Raw genomic sequence first — 21,402 nt, 5'->3', positions numbered from 1 at the left:
TGGTGGTGTTGGGTTGACGGCTGGACTTGATGATCCTAGAGGTCTTTCCAACCTTAATGATTCCATGATTCTATGATAATAGTGCTCTACCACCTATTGCTTTCCTCTAGTGTACGCAGTCAAAGTGAGCATGGAAGTGCCATACGCTGAACTCTGGCCACAGGAGACACTTTGCCATAAATACCCTTCTCTGTAAAATAACTTGTCTGACTCCTGAGTTTTCGATTTCACAGCACAGCTGAGGTTGGAAGTCACCTCCAGAGATGATCTAGTCCAACACCCACCCCACCCCTATATGTTCAGTCCGGTTTTGAAGGAGACTCCACAACCTTTCTGGGCAACTTGCTCCGCTATTTGACCCCACCCTCACCAGAAAAGGTTTTTCTGATGTTTAAATGGATTCTCCTGTATTTCAGTTTGTGGCCACTGCCTCTCAGCCTGCCACTAAGCACCACTGGCGAGAGTCAGTCTGTTTTTACTCCCCCTCCATCACATGTTTATACACATCAGCAAGATCCCTCCTGAGCCTTCTCTTCTCCAGGCAGAGCTGTCCAAGTGCTCTCAGCCTCTCCTCATACAAGAGATGCTCCACTCCATAATCATCATGGCCTTTTGCTGGACTAGTTCCAGTAAGACTGTGTCTCTCTTGTACCAGAGAAGCCCAGAACTGGACCCAGCCCTCCAGATCAGAGTAGAAAAGATCACCTCCCTCAACCTGCTAGCAACACTCTCCCTGACACCGCCCAGGAGGCTGCTGGCCTTCGTTGTAGGCTGGCTCACGGTCAGCCCGTTACCCACCACGACCCCCAGGGCTTTTTCAAAACTTGCCTGAAGGCTGGCTTCCCTTTCAAAAGGGGTCACGCTCAGCCTGCCCCCAGCATCACTTGGACTGTGGAGGCTTCTTCCACACCACACCCTCACTTCACCCTGCTCCAAACCAGAGCTGGCAGGAGGCCCGGCCCAGCTCATGGCTCAGGACTGACTCAGCGGCAGGGATAGGAAGCAAGCTTTTCAGTAGCCAGGAACAAGTTTAGCAACTTCCCAGGACTATCAACGAGGTATTTTTACAGTAAATGCTTTCCTATAAAAACTTTCATAAGAGCTTCTAAGAAGTCAGAAGTGCTGGATACAAAAATTTGTCCTGTTCTTACAATAGAGGAAGGGACCTAAGGGGAGCACAGAAGAGCACGTGACATGAAGTTCTCCACTTTCCCAGAGCAATGCAGCAGTGTGAAGAAGGCTGCAGCTCCCCAGTCAAAGCTGCAGAAGTATTCATGTATCACCATAGCCTGTAGAAAGATTATAGTCTTTTATTGATTTCTTGTTTTACAGATTCAGATTCAACTTTCAATAATAAAGTTCAATAAATTGATTCCCTAGTCATAAAAACTTGTTTTACACATTATGTACAGGTACCCAGAGACTACAGCCATACAGCATGTCACAGCTATACCACAGACCTTCACACAGGACAAGTCGAGGAGAGGCGCTAACTGCAATGACATACATTCAGAGATCAAGTTGTGGATATGCACAGTGCGTTTGGCACGGCTCACTGAAGATTGCCCACACAGGGACAGTAAAATAATCCCAACTAAGTGATAACGTGGATTAGTTCAACTACATTAATTCCGGGAGGAGCACTTAATTCACAATTAAACTAGCCAGCAAAAGAGATTTGATTAAGTTGAATCAAATGCAGCTGAACTAATCATTTTAGTTTCATCAAGCATCCCACTATAGACAAATCCTAGATCTTGAGGTCTGTCTCCAATATAAAACAAGTTTTTTTAGTTGAGATACGCAGAAGTTTGAGGACTGAGGGGAGCTCAGGTATTGGAAGTATTCTTTGGCAGTTTGATACAAATATAAAAAATAGATTACTTTTGAGGACTAAACTAAGCTTTTCCCATTTTATGTCTTTACTGCCAGCACGAGAATTGCTTCTGTGACACAGTAACGCTTACATAAGGTAACTTAAACACAACCTTACATTTTAATGGAAACAAAATGCATATTACAGATGAACTTCAATACTCAGGACACTCTCCAGCAGGCTAGCTGCTCCCCACAAGAAAGTTAAACTTAACATTCAACGAGAACACTTTCCTATGGCAACAACAGAACCCAGGAAACATTGCACGACTGTTCATCATCTCTGCAACAGAGCACCTGGCGAACATCAGAGACCAAAAGGAAGCCAACAGTACTCTGAGCATTCCAGCCCATATGTAATATTATTTGATGTCAAAACCATTAGTTAATTGATTAATCATCCCTTCCTCTTTTATGAGATAAAGTAGACCACAGCGCTCTCATGTAACTGCAATCCAAGCATCATATGACAAAAAACTGCAGCTAAGAGTTTATGCAATCTGCTTTATAACATTACATCAAGCTACAACAGTTAAAATGCACTGTTTCACGAAGAAGCAGACATTCATTTACAATCTGGCAATTCCCTTTTAAAAGCAGAAGTTTTCCCTGCTAGTGACATGCCTATCCTGAAGGAGATAAAGCCAGACTCATTTTGAAGATGGGGCAGGTGGGTAGGAAACACTTCCAGAATGAAGTGTCCAACAGTTCTGCAGCCTGCAGGGCAGAAGGCTGCAGTATTGGTGTTCGTCTCCAGTAATACAGCTCTAAAGATATTGCTTTGCCCAAATGCCGCTACAAACACTTCCAATTTCAAATTACTTCCAACAATAGGGATGTAACTCAAACAGGACATTCCACAATGAAGACCATTCAGTTAATGTTTCTATTTGGTTATCTCAGTTTTGAGATATTGTAGTGCAGCTTCAGTTCATCTTCTTTGCTGCAGACTCCCATTCCAACTTCTAACACGTAGTTCAGGACAAACCTAACAGGAGGCTTAAGCAGACTCCCCTGCTGGGTACATGAGCACAACAAGCAAGTCACATAAGCCATGGAAGTGGATCCAGTCCATTTTCAGATTTTTCAGCAAGTGATACCAGAGCCTTAGTCACCTTAGGTGAGAATTTTATGGGGAAAATAGGTATACAAACAATACATAGTACTGCTTATGCATATTCCCTTATGGAAACCTGACCCGATGCTAAGAAGTTTCACTCAGGGCTGTATGACTATTCTGATTTTACCTCAAAAAAAAAAAAAAAAGAGGATTGATAGTGCTGCCCAGACTGCCTAATCTACTTACCACAGAAGCTTCCATTCCTTTTTATGGAATCTTCTCAATATTTCTAGAACTCGATACCTACTGCTGGCTTAGTCACACAGGCAAGTAGCGGTCTCTATTCTCCTAGTTAACAGAACCAATATTGACCCCTATGAAATCCACATATTATATAGTAAGTATATCTGAAGATAAATCAGGTGATTAGCTCTGAAATGACTGACCACGAAGAATTAAAAAGAAACAAACTGGCATAAGAGTTATTCCTTGGATTTAAGGACCTTCAGGGCATGGAACTCCTATTTATGTTGTCCTGTAGATTTCACAAGACTTAATTCTTGCAAGTTCTTTTGGTCTCTTGGACATGAAAGTGAGGGTGATTCAGCTTTGAATAGCTTTGCTTGCAATAACTGTCTTTTTCATACAGGATATCTGTGAATTTCCCCCAGCCCATAGATTCTCACGCATTCACACAGACTCTCTAGAAAGGTAAGACACTTTATTGAATTTGTTGATAAATTAAGAAAGGACTATGAACCAGACTTATGGGTCACAGGTGCTTGTAAACAGACATCAACTCCTTCCCACAGAAAGCCTGACTCCACATGCTCAGCCAGAAGTCACTTTCCCCAGCGTTGCTCACAGGCTGCATAGTGATGGAGGGCAGAGAAAAAGTCTTCATAGCTGATGTTCAGGTGGGAAGGCAAAGAACTGAGAAAGCAAGTTAGAGAAATTAAAATAAGCTTTCACAAACACCACACGATTCATATGGCCAGCCAGGAATATCACTACTTAAAGCAAGTAAAGCAAGCTCATGAAGTTGTTCTCAACACTCCTATTGTCACTCAACTCTAGTAACTAAGCTAGCTGTTAATATCTTGTCACCCTCTAAATCAAAGCCTACCCATTACAGTACACAGGGCACTTCAAATTAGTGAGAAAGCTGGAGAAGTACAGGTCTGCCCAGGCATTTAAGTGCCCTATAAACACGTAAGTGTTAAGTGTATAAGTTGAGTGTTAAGCCCTATAAACACTCAGATCAGCTATAGTCAGCTCACACCAGCTATAGTCAGTTGTTGCCAAAACTGGAAAGTTATCCAGATCATCATACATTATTTTATTTCCCTCATATCTTCAGTTTCCCTGATAGAAACCTGTAAGCCACCCAAAATCCACATAAGGAACATTGACAGAACTGGGACTGGACCACTGAGACTAGATGATGACAAAAGTTGTTCCTTAAACCTGAAGAGTAAAGCTTGCTGTTGCCTAGCTGTGGCTGAAGGACCAACAGTGAACGTTTGACAGGTTTCTTTTAACAATCTTTTAAATACCCTCAAATCCATCTCCAGACACTTTCGTTTAGACAGAAGTCCTATTATGGCTATTCCCATAAATTAAGTCACATAAAGACTTTAGTCAGACATTACTCCAACTTGTTTTACAGTATGTATAGGCAACTCACATGATCTCTGTCAGTCTGATGTGCCACGGAAGGAATCCTAATGTGCTGTCCACAGGACCAAACTTCAAGACTAGATCAGGATCAGGAAATCCATTTGTACCTGTAACAAGTTAAATTAGGTTTTGTCAAATTCACTCGAAGATTCGTTTTAATTCTAATCCCTAAGGCATCTGCTTTTTCATTGAATTTTTTTTTTTTTTAAACGAAGTGAAGCTCCTGAGGACAAGTTAACAATTAAAAGCCCTGCTCTTGCACCACCTGAACAGGACCAACAGAGCAAAAGCTTAGACAGCCACTGTGGGCCCAGCTGGACTGTTATTTTTACATCAGGTAGTTTTCAAAGGCTTGGTGAGGAAGTGATAAGAACAGTTACATTATTTTGAATTAAACAGCAAACCTTAACACTGCTGTTTAAACTGACTTGTTCTAGTTTTGTCTAGGCAAACCTGATTTTAGTACCATCGAACATGCTGTACCCTGACTCACATCTACTACAGTCCTAACTCAGCTACATGGAGTTGCAGTCAAGTAAAGTAAAAGGACTACTAACACACAAAAACACCTTAAGAAGTTCCACTGAAGAACAAATTGATATCAAACCATCAAGAAAAATTGTAAAAAAAATACTGTCAGATGAACTGTCTCTTTCTCTGTCTGGCTAAACCGACAATTTTAAGAACAACTTTCACTATGAAACTTCAAACTGTTGCAGGTGACATCTTTCTGGTTAATGAGTGAGGAAGAACAGGGCAATTTTTTTTTTTTGAGGTTACTAAGTGGATAGCATGACCCATCCCAGGGCAGAGCTAAATAACACCAAACGACCTCACTAAGTGCTCACACTCTTACTGCCAATACCTTAAAGCCCCAGTCACTGTCATTCCACTAGTCTAATCCCAACTCAGATGACCTCATTGTCTCTGGAATAGGACATAAACAGCTGTTTGAAAAAAGCTAATAAACTTCATTCCCTGAAAAGCTGAGACCAAATACTACAGTTTGACACACAAGGAAGTCTCCCCAATAAAACAGAAGCTAATTAAATCTTTAGTAGCTTGCTGTCTTGCTCATCAGTGAGAGCATCCTACTGACCGCCTGAGGTTGAAGACAATCAGTGGTCAAAGGACACTGTCTCCCTTCCATACACACTCCTGCCATGCCTGAGATGCTCCAGGCTAAAACTGACAGACAGGCAGTAAGCTTAGAATGAACAGTCTTAGTCCAGCTTTCCCCGCTAATTCTACCAAGTTGATTAGGGCAACATGTGGAATCCAGTACAGTACCCCAACAGGACCCAAGAAGGTAAGCTGTTGTTCATGCACCTACCTCGCTCATCTGAAAAGCATTCCAGCAGTCATGACCCTACTTTGTTATAATGCTGCAATTAGCCATTATTATTGCATGCTATTTGTTGTTTAACTAATGCTACGTGTTAACTGCAAGAGTGATTACATTTTATCTACCTTCAGATAGAAAAGTTTAATACTGCTTATTTTCTGTGAACTTCAGGTGTTATTTCTCAGTGCTTTTCTCACTTGTTTAAAAAAACCAAACTAGTCAAGAGCCTTTTTTAAGTTTAAGTTTAGTTGTAGTGGAACTTAACTTTCCACTATATTTCCAAATAATAGAACAGGAAACTAAGGTCCTATCAGATTTTGCTCCACCCAGATTTTGAAACCAAAGCTGGAGATTTCAAAAAGTTCACCTACTCCCCACTGAATCATCACAATAATAATCCTTCTACCAGATGTAAAGAAGCTGTTTTCCCAAGCATGTGCATTTCTAAGGAAGGATGAAGTATCTAGATGTGTGCCATGTGCCACAGTCCAAATCTTATCTCAAAGGTAAGAAAAAATATAAAGCAAAAGCTGCTTATGTGTTCAGAAGCTAGCATGTTAGTATGAAAGAGCTTTGCAGGGAAGCAGTGAATACTTAGAGGTGGGGACTCTGGAGGAAGTGGACAGCTTTACTCATCAGCTGATTCAGTAGCTGAGTACTCCTCAGCTGGCCAGTTCAGCGGCAGGATCTTCAACACTGCAATGGTTTTTCAAACAGGAAAAGACCTTCAGAGAGCCCAATTAATGCTAGTATTTCCTTCTGGTTCCTATCTGAAGGAAAATGAAAATGTACACTGTAGAATTACAGTCAGAACAGCCTATTCACAACACAGCACTGTGCCTTCCACTCTGCATCCATTTCTCTACCTGAACGTATTAGCAGCACAGCTACTTCACATGTGGAAGCCCCCTAAGACCTACTAGAGTTACAGCATTCTTCAAGTATAGCAACACAGAAGGATTTGGGAGTAGACTCAAAAAAAAAAGCCAGAAGACTTGGGCACTCAAGGGACAGGAATCTGGCAACATCCCTTCTAGGTCATGAGTTCTGTGAGGGAAACATGAAGGAATGCGTAGAGCTGACAGCACTACCCTTCTCTTCTCCGCATAGATTTTAAGGCAACTTGAACAGCCCTAACTGATAGTCATGTTCTTTACTAAGGCAGCAAACAGCAAGTAGAGATAGTATTAATGCAGCTGATACCTACTTCTCTGAAAACAAGCTGGTTAGCTGAGCCATTGCTCAGAAGAAAGTACTCAAACTGAAGAAAACAAGCTGTAAGAATTATAGCGTGACTGCATTAAGCCACTTGACAAACTAGAACCATACCATTTTAGGACTAGACTTCAATAACTGCATCCTAAATATGAACAGAAAAGTTAAAATCTACATTTACAGGTATTTAAGTCATAATGTGAAACCCAGAAACTTAGAGAAGTCACCATGAACACAAACCCTAAAACCATAGCTACTCAAGTACTGCTTTTCAGAACTCACTCTCAATTTAGATCAGTAACTCACAGATGTTTACTTTCAACACCTTGCCACTGAGGGTACACAGAAACTAAACTTGCCTACAATTAAAATAAAGTTTCTTAAGTCACTACTAAATAAGTCATGAAAGAGTAGTTCTTCACCTCCAACTGACCTAAACATTAAAACCGGGAAAATTAATAAGCAGGACTAGTTATAGATACTAACCTTAGTTATTAACTACATAGATTAAGCAGCCTGTTTTCAAAGTTTATAGTTTTGACTGATTAAAAGTCTAGGATATTTCTTCTTCTGTGCTCAAACATGCATCACTGGAACCATAAGTCTGTCCAGTTTTTAAGGCTAGGCAGACTGGACCCTACACTTTTAGCATATCCAGGCACTGAAATGAATGGATGGTCTTGAACAAGTGTTTGAGAAGCTCCAGTTAAACATCACTAGCCAAAATACATACACAGGTATCAACTGTCACCAGTTCTTTGCAAAGTGAGTTACTGTTTCAGACAAGCAATTATTGATTTCCTTAGATTGCCTTTAGGGTATAACAGGATAGATGTCTAGGTTACTTCTTTAGGTGCCTTATTAAACACATTTAATAATTCCATTACAGTGAGAAGCTATCATGCAGCATGCTGTCAACCGGGGAAAATTCAGTCTGAAATTAAGATTAAACTGCCAGCGTAGTCAGTCTGCAGAGCAATTCAGCTGATCACCCATTCGGCAAAAAGATTCCCTCTCTGAAGTCCAATTAATGGGAGCCACACTACAATAATGTGCCTGCAGACATCCAAGTTCAAGTGTGCAATCTGAAACCTGAACCCTGCCAAGTTAATTACAGCTGCAATTAACATGCATGGATCATCTAGGAAAGCTGAGCAAGTACTACAGCTCCATAGCACCTTTGGGAAGTGGAGGCTTGTTCTAAACTAATTCTCTCAGGTGTGGGATTAGGGCAGCCCCACCCTTTTCACAGCTATTGCACATACCCATGAACCTCAGTGCAGAGTCAGTAACCTGCATGAATTAGTAACAAAGGTAACTAAACTAGTGTGGGTTATACAGCAACAATAAATCAGCAAGTGCTCTATCATTTGCACTCAGGGTGGTAATTAGGCAGCAGTAACAGCTTTAATTGCTGTAACTAGATCTCTGCCCATATCCTGGTTTGCCCTATACTAACTTAGCAAGAAGTTAACCTAAGTTATAATAGTCTAGTTTCAGTGGTACTTTTTTTCAGAAAGCTCATTGCAGAACATACCACAGAGGCTGTAAACTCTGAGAAGCTGACACTCTCCAATCTGGCTTAAGGTTTTTTTTCTGCTTAAAGAAAAAACTCAAAAGGGAATAAAGCAGTAAGACATTTTTAGCACAAGCCTGAAAGTAATAATCGTAACTTACCCTGATAGACTAAGCAACAAGATGCATACACTCTAAGCAATAAATATACCAAAACCCAAATCTTTTATGAATCAAGTATTCTTTCCCCTCCTCCCCATAGACCATATCATACTTACTACTTAATAAGTTGTCTAACACATTCACATCCAGGTCTGTGTATGTTCTTTGCTGCTGTGCTACCAACTGACAAAAGTTCTGAGCAGCTTTTACTATGTCTGCTTTTCCATCTTCTGGGGACAGCACCTTCAATGTAGATTGGCAATTTAAAACTGAAAGTACAAAACACAGTTTAAAAGCAACAGAAATATAGTTGGTTTGAATATGCTTTAGCTATTCACAGGATATGATTAAAAGTCACTTGTAGATTACTTCATACGTTATACAGCTAGTCAGATATACCTCATCCATCTCTTACAGAATTTGTAAGAATCTTCTGGATTTGCTGTATTACTAAAAAGCAAGTTTAAGGCAACTATTTTGAGGAGCCTTGTGAGAAGTGTTTTAATGTCAGTCTTGAAACAGAGTCTTCCAGGGAATCTGCAATGGTTCTCATGCTGTCAGACAAATCAGTGAGAGGAAGGAGCCTAGACAGTAACCTGGAGGGTGGTAAGCAATGCAGAAAGACTTGCAGTTCAGGGAAAGGAAAAAAATTATCTAATCTCTACCCTAAAAGAGGAAGGTTTTTTAACAGCTACTGTGGACATTCATGTGACACAATGATTAAGCTGGGGCCGTCCCTGAAGACTATCACAGGATCTTTCAGCAGCACTTCGAAATTGATGCAAGAGTTACAATATTGATCTAAGATTGCTACAGAGAAGCTAGGAACCAGATAATAGTACCAGAATTCACCCATTAACCTGTAACTATGTCTGTGACTTAACAGGACATTTCACAATGATCTTATTGTCTACACTACTGTGAGGTAAAAGCCTTCTCACACTGCATGACTTGCATCATTGTCAATTCTGATAATGTACTTAAGAGGTAAACTTACCAAGGAAGCTGAAGGCTACAGATAGTATACTAAACCCAGCTTGAAGTAACTGGTTTTAATACTAGCGTGTGGACACATTAGACTGATACAGAACTTACGACAGCTATAACTAGATACTTAAAAACAGCACTTCTTAAAACTGCAGAACCTGACTGCAAAGGACCACAGAATACAGTCAGGAGACTCATAAGAACACCAAAAAACCTCAGTTAGCCTATCCAAAGTCACCACAGTAAAAATAATTGTTCCTTGATATTGTTTCATTTGTCCTATGTTAAAGAATATTTCTCTAACAGTATTCTCAAATGTAAGACATGTCTTTTGGCTTCTCAAAAGTGAAAAAATTGCAGTTTATATTATAAACTGGACAGGTGTCAGCTTGTTCAGTTCCAAGTATGAAGCACCTGGTCTGACTGTGGAGCCCTCTTCGTATGAAAAATTCTAAAGAGAACAGAAAAAACTTCTGCTTTTCAGTTTCCAGTACAAAAGGTTCGTGAGACTTAAACGTACCCTTGCAGTTAGCAAGCCTGAGCAGTCTCTTCCAGTAGTTCATTTGGTCTGGACATGAATATCCTGATTGAGGTAGATGAAGCTAGGTATGCTAGAGTTTAAGACAGTAACAGCCTGTCTACCCTGTTTTCTGCTGGTTATTTCAACCTTCACAGGGATAGAGAGAAATAACATGAAACTCAGATATTTCCATGTAAATACAAGCACCTTAGGCTAAGTTGGTTACAAGGCAAATTTATTCTACGACATTGGATTTCATACTAGAAAACTGGCACAAAGGATCTTACTATCCTATTAACTCTTGTAAGGGAAGCAAAACTCAGCCAACAGTATCTTAAACGCAGCTAAATGTATTAGACCTTGTGTAGTTTTTTTCTCTTAAGTCTTTGAACTATGTAATATGATTCTCTTAAAACATAATGGGTTTTCTACTATGAGACCTATTTAAATATGAGTTTTAAGAACACTAAGTATCAGCCTATCCCTCCAAGGCAAAGGCTTGCTTTAGTAAGCACATGCTTCTGATTTACTAGATTTTGAATAGACTTCAAGTGTTTGTGTTAGTCAGCATATCTAAATGAGTACTTACAGGAGATAGTGTTGAATAAGGAACATTAACTTTAAAACATGTTACTGTTTTCTACTTCTACTACATGCAAAGGCTGCTGTCACAAGGGTTTTTTATTATTTTGGGTTTTTTTTAAACTTTACGTTGCTGGCACCATTATACATTGCCATGACAACCAGCAGTTTTGCTCATTCCCTTTTTCCTCCAAACTTTGAGGTGTAAGTTTGGAAAGATGGAAGTGCATGCATTGTTAACTTGACATCAGTCCCCTTACAGAAACTCCAGTGCTTTTTCAACTCTCTCAGCAAACGAATTCGTCTCACTGAAACAGTGGGGAGTTGAGCTACACCAATGCATTAAAGGGGTCATGGCACAACAGTCAGGCTGACGATCAGACTACCCAGTCTATGGGAAGGAGAGGGCAACACTTCACTATTAGTTAAGAACAAAGCAGCACAATGAAAGTTTACTACTAGCCCAGGGAAGGTTGTGTGTGTTCTGATTATCAGTGCTTAATGAAGGAAAAGGTCACTGTACAGAGGAATGTGTTTAAGTAAAAGCAGAATTTGATTTATATACAGCTATTTAGTTGTACCAATCCCACCTCGCAATTCATCTTACCTTGATCAGCTTTGTCTTGATTTGCAAATTCCACGGTGTACTTGGAGCAATCTAGTCCAAAGAGTTCTTGCTGCTGTTTCAAGATTTCATCCATCAATCTTGCATTATTCCTCTTGAAAATACCTTTAAAAAAAGGTTGCATTGTCAGCCAACTCCTATGAAGAGTGCTACAAAACAAATCTGACACTAAACAGGAAGAAAAGAATCAGGTAGTCAGTACTGGTTTCAAACTGGAGTTCACAAGTACGGCAAGAATCCAAAGCAAACACTATTGCACATGACTGATTTCAGTGACCTTGGAAAGACAACTCGTGCTTTCATTCTTCTTTCACTCAGCTTGGTTTAAGTAGCAAGGTACAACTGTATAAGGGATAGTTTAAGACTTACTTCATTGCTCTTAGCATGCCCGCAATAGTTTGAGATAGCAGTGCCCCACGAGCACAGGACCACCAAGTCAAATTAACACCAAGTTTCTTTAATGCCCATGGTGCTGGAAATTTGCAGCTAAAGTCTGCTACCACTTAGTGACACACCATTAAGGCTGCAGGCTAACAAACCAAGTCACCACAAAGCAGGAGCCAGAAGACTAAATCTGCCTGTAAGGCCACAGTAACTGTCCACTTTTGTGCCACAGATTTCCTAATAAGATGATTTCACAAGCTGTATATTCCAAGGAGTAAATACTTACATGTTTATGGCAGACATTTTAAGTGCAGGAGATTACAAAAGCTTGCTTAACTAAACATACTTGGGTTCCTGTTCTAAAAGAAGTTCTAGCTCGAGACACACAACACAACTATTTCTAATTAAAAGCCACAGTAAAAATTAAGTGTTACAGCTTAAATATTTGCAACGCAGAAGTGTGGCTAGGCATATTTACCTAGGAACTGATAATGCTTTTATCACACTCTATTCAGGGGTTGTTACTAAGAGCCTACGTTTCATTCAGAAATCCTATATCAAGTACTTCCACTGACCAGTCTAAAGATGTCCACACAATAATCTTTCAAGAGACACTGAATTTGTATACAATTTTATGATCAGACTGGTGATTCATCACCTCAACCTGATTCTGGGATTAGAAACTGCTACAAACAGCGGTTTCTACAGCAGTAGTGGTCAAACAGTGTACAACCATTGGGTTAAGACCATAATACATTAGGAGTGAATTTGCATCATGAAGTGGTACAATGCATTTATTTAATACGCTAGCCTTTTAGCCCTAGTGAATCAGTATTTTTATACAGGTTTCATTAGAGGTTTTGAAGAATGGTAAAGCATCTGGTTTTCCTCCCATCCTGGATACTTCCTGCAAAAAAATAATTAATTTCATTCTACAAGCATAAGGGATGTTCATAACCAATTCACATGTTGACACACATGCAATTCTCAGTAAAGCAGCAACCTCGATCAAAAAAAAGTGTTAGAATACTGTAAGTCTAAAGTTAAATTGTAAAACTTCATACATTAGTAAGCAGGAGCACACTCGTACATATTAGAAGTTGAGAGTGCTGCTTTGAATATGCTGTTCGATACAACTCTTCTTGGATAAGTCTGTTTTGTGCTGGAGTTTGCACTGATTGTCTTCCTTACACTGAAGGTCAGCAGCAGCGCAGCTACTGCAATTGCTAATCCCACACCATCTTCAAGTAAGATCGGTACAAGGTTACATTTGCCTCACCTCTAAGTGTCACTTCATTTCCATCCACTTTTCAAGATGAGGAAGAAAACCCCCTATGGTCAATATTGAGAAGAAGAGTTGGCATAATGAGGAAAGGCTCCCAATCTGGGAAATGGACAGCTGCTCTCTTCTTTCCTTTCCCTACCCGACACTAAAGACAAATTCGTTTCTCCTGAAAAGTGGTTGCCTATTCCTGTCAAAGACCAGAAGAATGAATTTAAGAATCTGCACTCCAGCTCTAAAGTAAATGAAGGTTTTGGGGATAGCAGGTAGGAAAGTAGACTAAGGTGCTTACTGCTCAGTAAAAAAAGGACGTCAGATAAAGGACTTGGTCCAGCTCTGAAGTTGAAGGTCCTTAATACATACAGTTGATACTGAAGACATGCTGGATGTGTTCTTGTGATTCTTCTGAAGATCACCAGCATTTCCCTTCTACTCTCCTCATTTATCTCTAGCTGTTCAAACCTGGGTCCTGTGCTGCTCTTGGATTAGCTATTTAACATAAACTGGAACATACCATAGTTGTACTTGACAGTTGTAGTATGTCTTTTTTGGAAAGACCTCCACACCTAAGTTACAACTGATCCACTAACCTTGACACACTTGCAGTTTTCCTCCAGAGAGGATCCTGAAGCACATCAGAACCTAATAACCATACAAGCTACCTGAAATCTTCATTTAAAACAATAGCATTTGGCAATTTTACTCCTTCAGTGTTTTGTCTCTCACTCAGTGCACCACAGATTTTCTTATGAATGCACATGATGGCAAATACAGTCCTGCCAGAGGCAACGTACATAGCCAAAATTTACATTTGATTTTAAAAATTATTTTACATGGTAGTGGCTCAGACATACACTCCCTTCCCTTACAGTATCTCAAAAACCCATTTGTCTACACGGTATTTTTTTTTAAAAGCTACCTTGGATATATTTTCAAAGTTCTGGAAGATGCTGTTGATAATTTATACATGATAAATATAGTAAACAAGAGTTCCTGAGTAGACCAACTCACTAACAGAGTTCAAGTGTTCCTAGGCAGCAAGACTTAAGCCCTAATTTAACACTACCCTCCAATTTTGTTCAGTCTTCCACAGAAGCTGAAAGCAAGTCCATAATGACTTCAACATTATAGAAAGCTAATGTTTGACAAGAGGTCTAAAATTTTAACTGTTATTACAGCTGTTTGCTGTTAAGTGGGAAAAGTTTCAGCCCCACTACTGTTTCTAATATGGAACACAAACATGAAATTGTCACTATTTCTCATTAGATACAAAAACCTGTTGTTTTTGAAAAGCAGAAACTGTTTTGTTCAGTCAGAACTCTGGGGTCTTTGTAAGCTGGTGCAAATGTGTATATTCCAGCAAATGAAGTGTTTTAAGAATTATGCACATTTAAGCACTACAATTCCCAAAGCAAGAGTAAAAAAACCAAACCTGAAGTTTTATAACTACTGCGACTGTGTGAGCTGTTTCCAGGGTTAATTCTTGTTTTTACAGCACAAGCTGCAAACCTGCTGTTGATCATTACTCCCCATTAGACTGGAGGCAAACCAGAAGTGTTTTAGCTTCCTGCACTAGTCCTCCATTACACACGTCTTTTCCAGGGCACATGCCTTTTGCTCAGTTTTACAATAGCTACAAGCCATGTCCCTTTGCAATCACCTGTGGTGTTGCAGCATTTTAGGGTTAGAGACCAACAAATGTATTTTGCAATTGAGAGATTGTGAGTTCAGCAGAAGCAAGGCTCAAAACTGACAGGAACTGTGAACTGGAAGGGAACAACTAGCACAGAGAAACACCAGGTGGTATCAACCATTTGTTTGTCTAGCTAGGCTACCACAGCCACCACCTGTTAACGCCTTGGTAGCATCTCAAAGTTCAACATTCTCACTTGCCCTGCTTCTTAAAGCAGCAGAACCTGGTAAAACACAGAAGAGTCAGCTCTTCCTTACAAGGGAACACCTTAACCAAAGTTAAGCCTAGGAAAGAATGCATTTCCACGGCATTTTAGTTATTTGCTTTTTCCTCTCAACTCCCTTCCCGTACCAACAAGGGAAAAGTTGGAAGGTAACAAGTCTGTTTTAAGCATCAAACTATTAACAGTTTGAGAAACGTCAAATCATAACCCACTTCAAATAATGTACATGCAAGAAACTGTTTTAACACCTGAACAACTTCTGCCTACATCCTCATGTTGGATCATGCTGGCTGCAGTTTAATGCAGGGAAGCAAGGTTTGCATCATTACACTAGACTTCACAGGACAGAGAGCTAGAAAAATGTGTTAGGCTTGTCTATTCCAGAAGTCTAGAAAAAGTATAACTCAAGTTTGAAAGTGGCTGAGGTCAGTTAAGTTTCATCCACATTACAGCCACTTAAGCTAGCAAGCAATAACCAAACACGCCGAATTCAAGTTAGAACTTATGACCTTGTAGGTGACTATTCCTCCACATTTCTTTTTAGAGGGACATTCTGTACCAGGAGAAAGAGAGCTCAACAGCAATCAAGAGAAGAGATACTGCTTTCATATTACCCATACCTATATGGAGATTATCTTCTCTAGGTTAGCGATAGCCCTTTTAGTAAGTGTGATCTGAGGACCCCTGCCAGCTCAACACCAAAACACAATTGTTGAATTTGGAGTTTCACATGGGTGAAAACCCACAGCAGTTGCCATGTGGTACTGGAATCTCACAAAAAGCATTGCAGTGACACAAAACCAGAACATATTTATCTCCCCGAGTGAAGTGAAGGGAACACCCAGAAAGTTTTTTGGATTGATCAGATGTGCTGAACTACCAAGTCATTTGGAAGAGAGTAAAATCCTGTGTTTGGAGCTAGTGAAATAATTTCTTTTGCATACTGCAGTACTCAAGCCTTTCAAAGAATTTAAGAGAAAACTGGTCAAAGTAAAGCAGTTCACTGGAAAGCTAAACCCAGGATGAAGAAACCCAAGTTCTCAATACAGTCATACTATGAGCTTTAAAGAGCCTTCAACCTGAAGCATCCATTCAGGAGCCCAAAGTACTCAAATGGCAGGAATCAGCAAGCTCCCAAAAAGTACTCTAGACTTGTAACACTCAAGCAAGCTCTTTTGAGTGGCAAAGCAACTTTAACCGAAGAAAGTTAAAGTGTGTAACACTGGTCAAAGGCTGGGGTGCCCCAGAAGATATCTAACTGCTATTACATAATTGCATAATCACTGCCTTCTGACTGCGCAAAAGCTGCCTTATTTCTCAGACATAAGGTCTTGACCAACACAGCTGGATTTCGATCAAGTAATAGGATTGGCAATACAGAAGTCCACAGAAGTAGAGTCTTGATCAGAAAACTAAAGTTTCAGTCAGTCTGGATTTAAAAACCAAGGTGCACATAGTAGCACTAGGTTTAAAACGGCTCAGTTCTGCTGCATATCAATGAAAACTGGGGCAATGAAAAGGGCCCCTAAACATCAGAGGCAGTAAAAGCATACCACCTTAGGCCTCCAAGCCTGCTGGGGTGGGTGGAAATCTCAGTTTTGAGCACTGCTACTCATAGCACCATATATTTAGAGTATAAGACTGGTACTTATATTATGGTCCTCTTGCACTCTGCAAAGACCTTTTTACCCATCTTCTGGCATAGTGATTTTCATGAATTCAGAGAAGAGACAGCCAAGTACCTGATCACATTCCTCAACTCTTACCCAATACCTTTGTAACATATTGGTTTCTGTAATTGCCCATGAGAATCAGCACAACTCCAGCCAAGCTGCCCTTAAGAGTTACTAGTGCAACACATTAGTGTCAGCTGGGATGCAGCTACTTATTTTGACACAAAAGAATACAGAAACAACCTTCTATTTAGTAATTTTGTTACAAATATAGAAATTCATTGCTATAAACAAATACAGCTTATCTGGCACTTCTTTAAAGAACATCATGCTTCTCTCTCTTCCTATAGAGGGGGCAATTAAGGACACATTTTTAATTTGGGTCTTCTACAGGAAACTGACATAGTATTTCTTCCAGAAAACGGAACCATAGAAGACCACTCTTGTAATCAAAGTTTCCTGTTGCACTGAGAAGAACCTCAGTATTACAAAACACACAATGAAGGAAAAGGAAACAAACTAAAGTACACACCACTACGTCTAACACAGATTCACATCACTGGTCACTGTGTTTCCTTTGACACCACAGCCAGCATCAGTGGGGACAACATATCTTTGCTAAGTCAATAGTTGGCACAATTGTATGAATGCAGAACCTTGCTGAAGAAGCTCAGCAGACTGAAATTAAGTCTCACCACCTGAGAAGACAAAAACAAGCGCACGGTGTAATTAAGGTTCACCCTCTGCTACTGATAAGAACAAGCTGTACCTGACTTCATTCCCCTTCACTACACTAGTGTTACTGCTGAGGGTTCCAGACATGACTATATTCAGAACCAGATTTAGCAACAACTACAACATCCTGCTTAACGACAAGTCTATCTGGAAAGGCTGTACTCTCAATCCAGACACCATAAGGAGCTTAGCACCAAAAGAAAGTCAACATATCTTCTATTACCAGAAGTAAGCGTGTACTCAAGCTGTATGAATGACCACTTGCTCACTCTCTGAAACCAGTCTAAAACGCTCAGCTGACAAGATGCCGTGCAAAAAGCAGTTGTGGCTGCTATCCCAGAAAACCCATTGAACACCCATGAAGAACATGCCCATGCAATGGCAGGCTACTCTCATCAAATCTGAAAGTTTGGCAAAAGCCACTGATTTAAAACATTTTAGTTACTCTGCATGAAGTCCTGCTTCTTCAGTTATGTTCCAAACAAACTGGAATTCTAGCTGGCAATTAAACCACCATATTCTGGTATCAAATAACTAAAAGAAGAATGAACTACTGAAAAGCGTTACATCTTTATACTAGGATCATAGCCATATTTTCAGATTTCAAAGGTATTAACAAAACCTCTTAACATGTAACTTTAGCATGAACATAATACATGGAACTAGCAGCAAATAACCTCCAAGATATATTTTTTCTGAACTGCTAACAAAAAGACAATTGTTCTGCAAGGTTATTTCAGCTATACTGCTCTTCGGAGGACATAACCTTGTCATTTCTGGTCATCATATTTCCAGTCCTGTAATAGTCTTCGGTCTGACCGGATCTCAACACACATGCTGGAAAAGCAGAAGTAGCTTCTCCACAATCAAGGCATCAGACACTATAACAGCACTGGCTCCTCCCTGTCAGGCAGGACCTCAGCAGCAGTGGCTACCTACACATTGGCTGGTGCCTTCTCCTACCTCAGAGCTGAGCGGTTGCATGGCGAGCAATCTGAAAACCAAGAAACTCTCAGCTAGATCTGTTCCTCAAATCAGTTCTCATATATAATTTGTGTGGCACAATGCAGGGATCTAAAAAGGAACTACGCACACACACATAACATATTGGGCAACAGTGCAACAGCTTATTTGAGGTTTGGCAGAAATTAGAGATCCCATAAAATAAAACATCTCTTTTCAGGCTATAAGGGAAACTCTCACTCATGTTTGGTACTACCATTTGCTCTGCAGCATTTCACCTGGCTGAACACTTTCCAAATTGAGAGCAAAAATTACCAACATATAAACAGCTTTTCAGGAGGTGCTGACTGCTTTCTGTGTCCTTGACATGTTATGCAAATATTTTATTCCATTCCTTGACTTCCGAATGAGGAAGTAGTCTTCCACTGAAACACAAGATAACCAAGTTCCACAACAGCCCTGCACAGATGGCCAGTTTAAACTGCTAAGTGACTGGTATTAAGCCTAGTTTCTTAAAAAAAAAATCTTAGAGAATTTAGCAAAAGTCAAGCCATTTGAGTTTTATACCACATACAAAGGACCAGACATGAAACAGAACTATTAATGGCAGTGGCTTTTTTAAAAAAAAAAAATCAAAACCAACAAATGCCTATGCTCAGGGAAAGGCCTACATACCTCAGATGCTTTCACACACTTGATGACAGACTGCACCTACTTAGGTGGGACTCACTGCTGAGTTTTTCCTGAAAGAGCACTAGAAGGCTACTATTGCAGACTGTTCCTCTAACCTGGCATAAATCTACAGAATTAACCTAACTTGCATGACATCTCTAGACAGCCATCAGAAGTGGCTCAAAACAAGAGTTAAACACTGCTCTCCTCCAGTCTCACCACTGACAGCAAGAGCATCAGGATCTTCAGCATGAAGCTTTCTCCTCCACAGAGGACAGAAACAGGACACAGTCCACCTCATGTATCGTTGGCCTTTCTGAGTTGACAGCTTGACTAGTCTCAGTTAGAGATCATCTCTCAACAGCTGGGTTGAAAGCTTCACTTAATATCTTGAATATGGCTGGTTTCATCTCCTCAGTAGGAAAAGGATAGGTATGAGGAAGACAGGTTTGTTCCATGATTGTTCCACAGAACATTAAATCCAAACTCTGAGCTTATCTTTAAGATACTCAGTGACGTGAAATCACTTATCTGTAAGAGCAAGAGTTCAACAGTCTTATACCTGAGACCCAATAATTAATATAATCACACAGCAGATATGAAGACACCAAAGTTTTCACAAGCACTGGTTCACAGTTAACTCAAACATCAAGTAGCGCCAGTTCTTATACCAAATGCAGACCACACACATAATTAAGTTTCACAATACAGGCAGCACACCGGACACACATGCTTACGTTTAACCACCTTTCCACCCTGTCTCTTCACAGGAAATAGATGGCTACTCTCATTCATCTCCTTCTGGGAGTTCAGCCATAAACAGAGCTCGGAAGTGCTGGCAGCTTAAAGCCCTCCTCTGCCGACAGCCGGTCCCCTACACAGCCACGGCTCTCAGGTGCCAGCGACCCCTGCCAGCTCGGGGGCGAGGCTCTGCCTAGAAAGGCCCCACCACCCTCCCCAGCCGTGAGCGGGCGGGACCGGCTCACGCCGGCACACAGCCGGGGCAGGCGGGGCGCCCGGAGCACCGCCGGCCCCACCGGCGCCCGGGGGGCTGCAGAGGCCGAGCGGCTCCGGTGCTGCCCGCAGCGCGGAAAGACCCCAAGCGGCAGGGGAAGGCCCCACGGCTCCCGGGGGGTGGGAGGGGGCGGAGGGCGCGGGGCCGTCCGGGCCGGCACTCGGGGCCCCCCCCGCGGTACCGGTACCGCCCCCACTCACCGTTGTGGTCGTAGACGCTGACGTAGGAGATGCCCACCGCCATGCACCACACCACCAGGCTGGCCATGTCAGCGTAGCTCGGCTCCTCCTCGGTCACCACCAGCCCCATGTGCACCGGCAGCTTCTGCAGGGCCCGCCCGTCCGAGCGCCACCGCTGCCGGCCCTGTGCCGCGCCCGCGGGCCGGGGCCGCCGCCGCCCCGCGCCCGCCCTGCGGAAGGCGAAGGCTCCGGCGGCGGGCGCCAGGAGGGCGCAGGAGGAGGCGGCGGCGGAGGCGGCGCGGCGGCGGAGCCATGCGCGGGGCCCGGCCCCGGCCCCGCCGCGCAGGCAGGCCAGCAGCGCGCGCTGCACGCAGAGCAGGGCGCGCAGCAGGGCGTGCAGCGCGCGCCACGCCAGCCCGCCCGCCCCGCTCATGGGGGGCGCGCGGCGCGGGGCGGCGCCGCCGCCAACCGACAGGAGCGCGCGGGGCAGCGGCGCGGGGCCCGCGGGGGAAGAGGGGGGAGTCGGTGGGTGCCTCAGCCGCAGCGCGCCGCGTGCCTCCCCGCCGCCGCCATCCCCTCACTGAGTCCGCGTCCCCCGCCCGGCAACTACCGCCAGCGCGGCCATCTTCCTGCCGCCCCGCCTGATCTTTCACCTCTCACCCCGCCACATGCCAGGCGCCCGTTGGCCGCCAAGCGGGATGCCGTCACTTCCGTCCGCGGAGAGCGAATGACGTGGCTGTGAGGGAAGGGGTAGGGCGGGGCGAGGAGGGGACGGGACCGGAGGGGTGGGGAGGCTGGGCGCGGGGCCTGCGGGGCGGGGCCAGGAAGGGAGGGGAGGCTGGCCGCGGGCGGGGCCTGGGCCGGGGCCGCGCTCCCTGGCGGCCAGTTCGGGCGGCGCCGTCGCTTCGGGCCGGGAGGCGGGGTTAGCGCCTGCCCCCGCTCCGCCAGTCCGTGCTTGGCCTAGAGCCCCCCCAGCCCCTCACCCCGGGCCGGTTCGCGAGGCTGCGTTGCCCCCCA

At 42.7% G+C, this 21,402-nt stretch overlaps 1 protein-coding gene across 1 annotated transcript; it reads right to left on the bottom strand.

Annotated features, from left to right (window-relative positions):
• Positions 1 to 3,635: 3,635 nt before the first annotated feature.
• On the bottom strand, positions 3,636 to 20,953 carry NUS1 (NUS1 dehydrodolichyl diphosphate synthase subunit). Its single transcript, XM_075087512.1, has 5 exons — positions 20,407 to 20,953; positions 11,549 to 11,671; positions 8,969 to 9,121; positions 4,623 to 4,722; positions 3,636 to 3,868 (listed from the first exon to the last, which is right to left on the bottom strand). The coding sequence occupies exons 1-5, from the start codon at positions 20,816 to 20,818 to the stop codon at positions 3,778 to 3,780; spliced, it is 879 nt and encodes a 292-aa protein (XP_074943613.1). The 5' UTR covers positions 20,819 to 20,953; the 3' UTR covers positions 3,636 to 3,777.
• Positions 20,954 to 21,402: the final 449 nt, after the last annotated feature.

This window comes from Phalacrocorax aristotelis, chromosome 3 (assembly GCF_949628215.1).
Source record: "Phalacrocorax aristotelis chromosome 3, bGulAri2.1, whole genome shotgun sequence".
Lineage (NCBI taxonomy): Eukaryota > Metazoa > Chordata > Aves > Suliformes > Phalacrocoracidae > Phalacrocorax > Phalacrocorax aristotelis.
The sequence above is the reverse complement of the archived record's forward strand: the minus strand, read 5'-3'. Positions and strand labels throughout refer to the sequence as shown.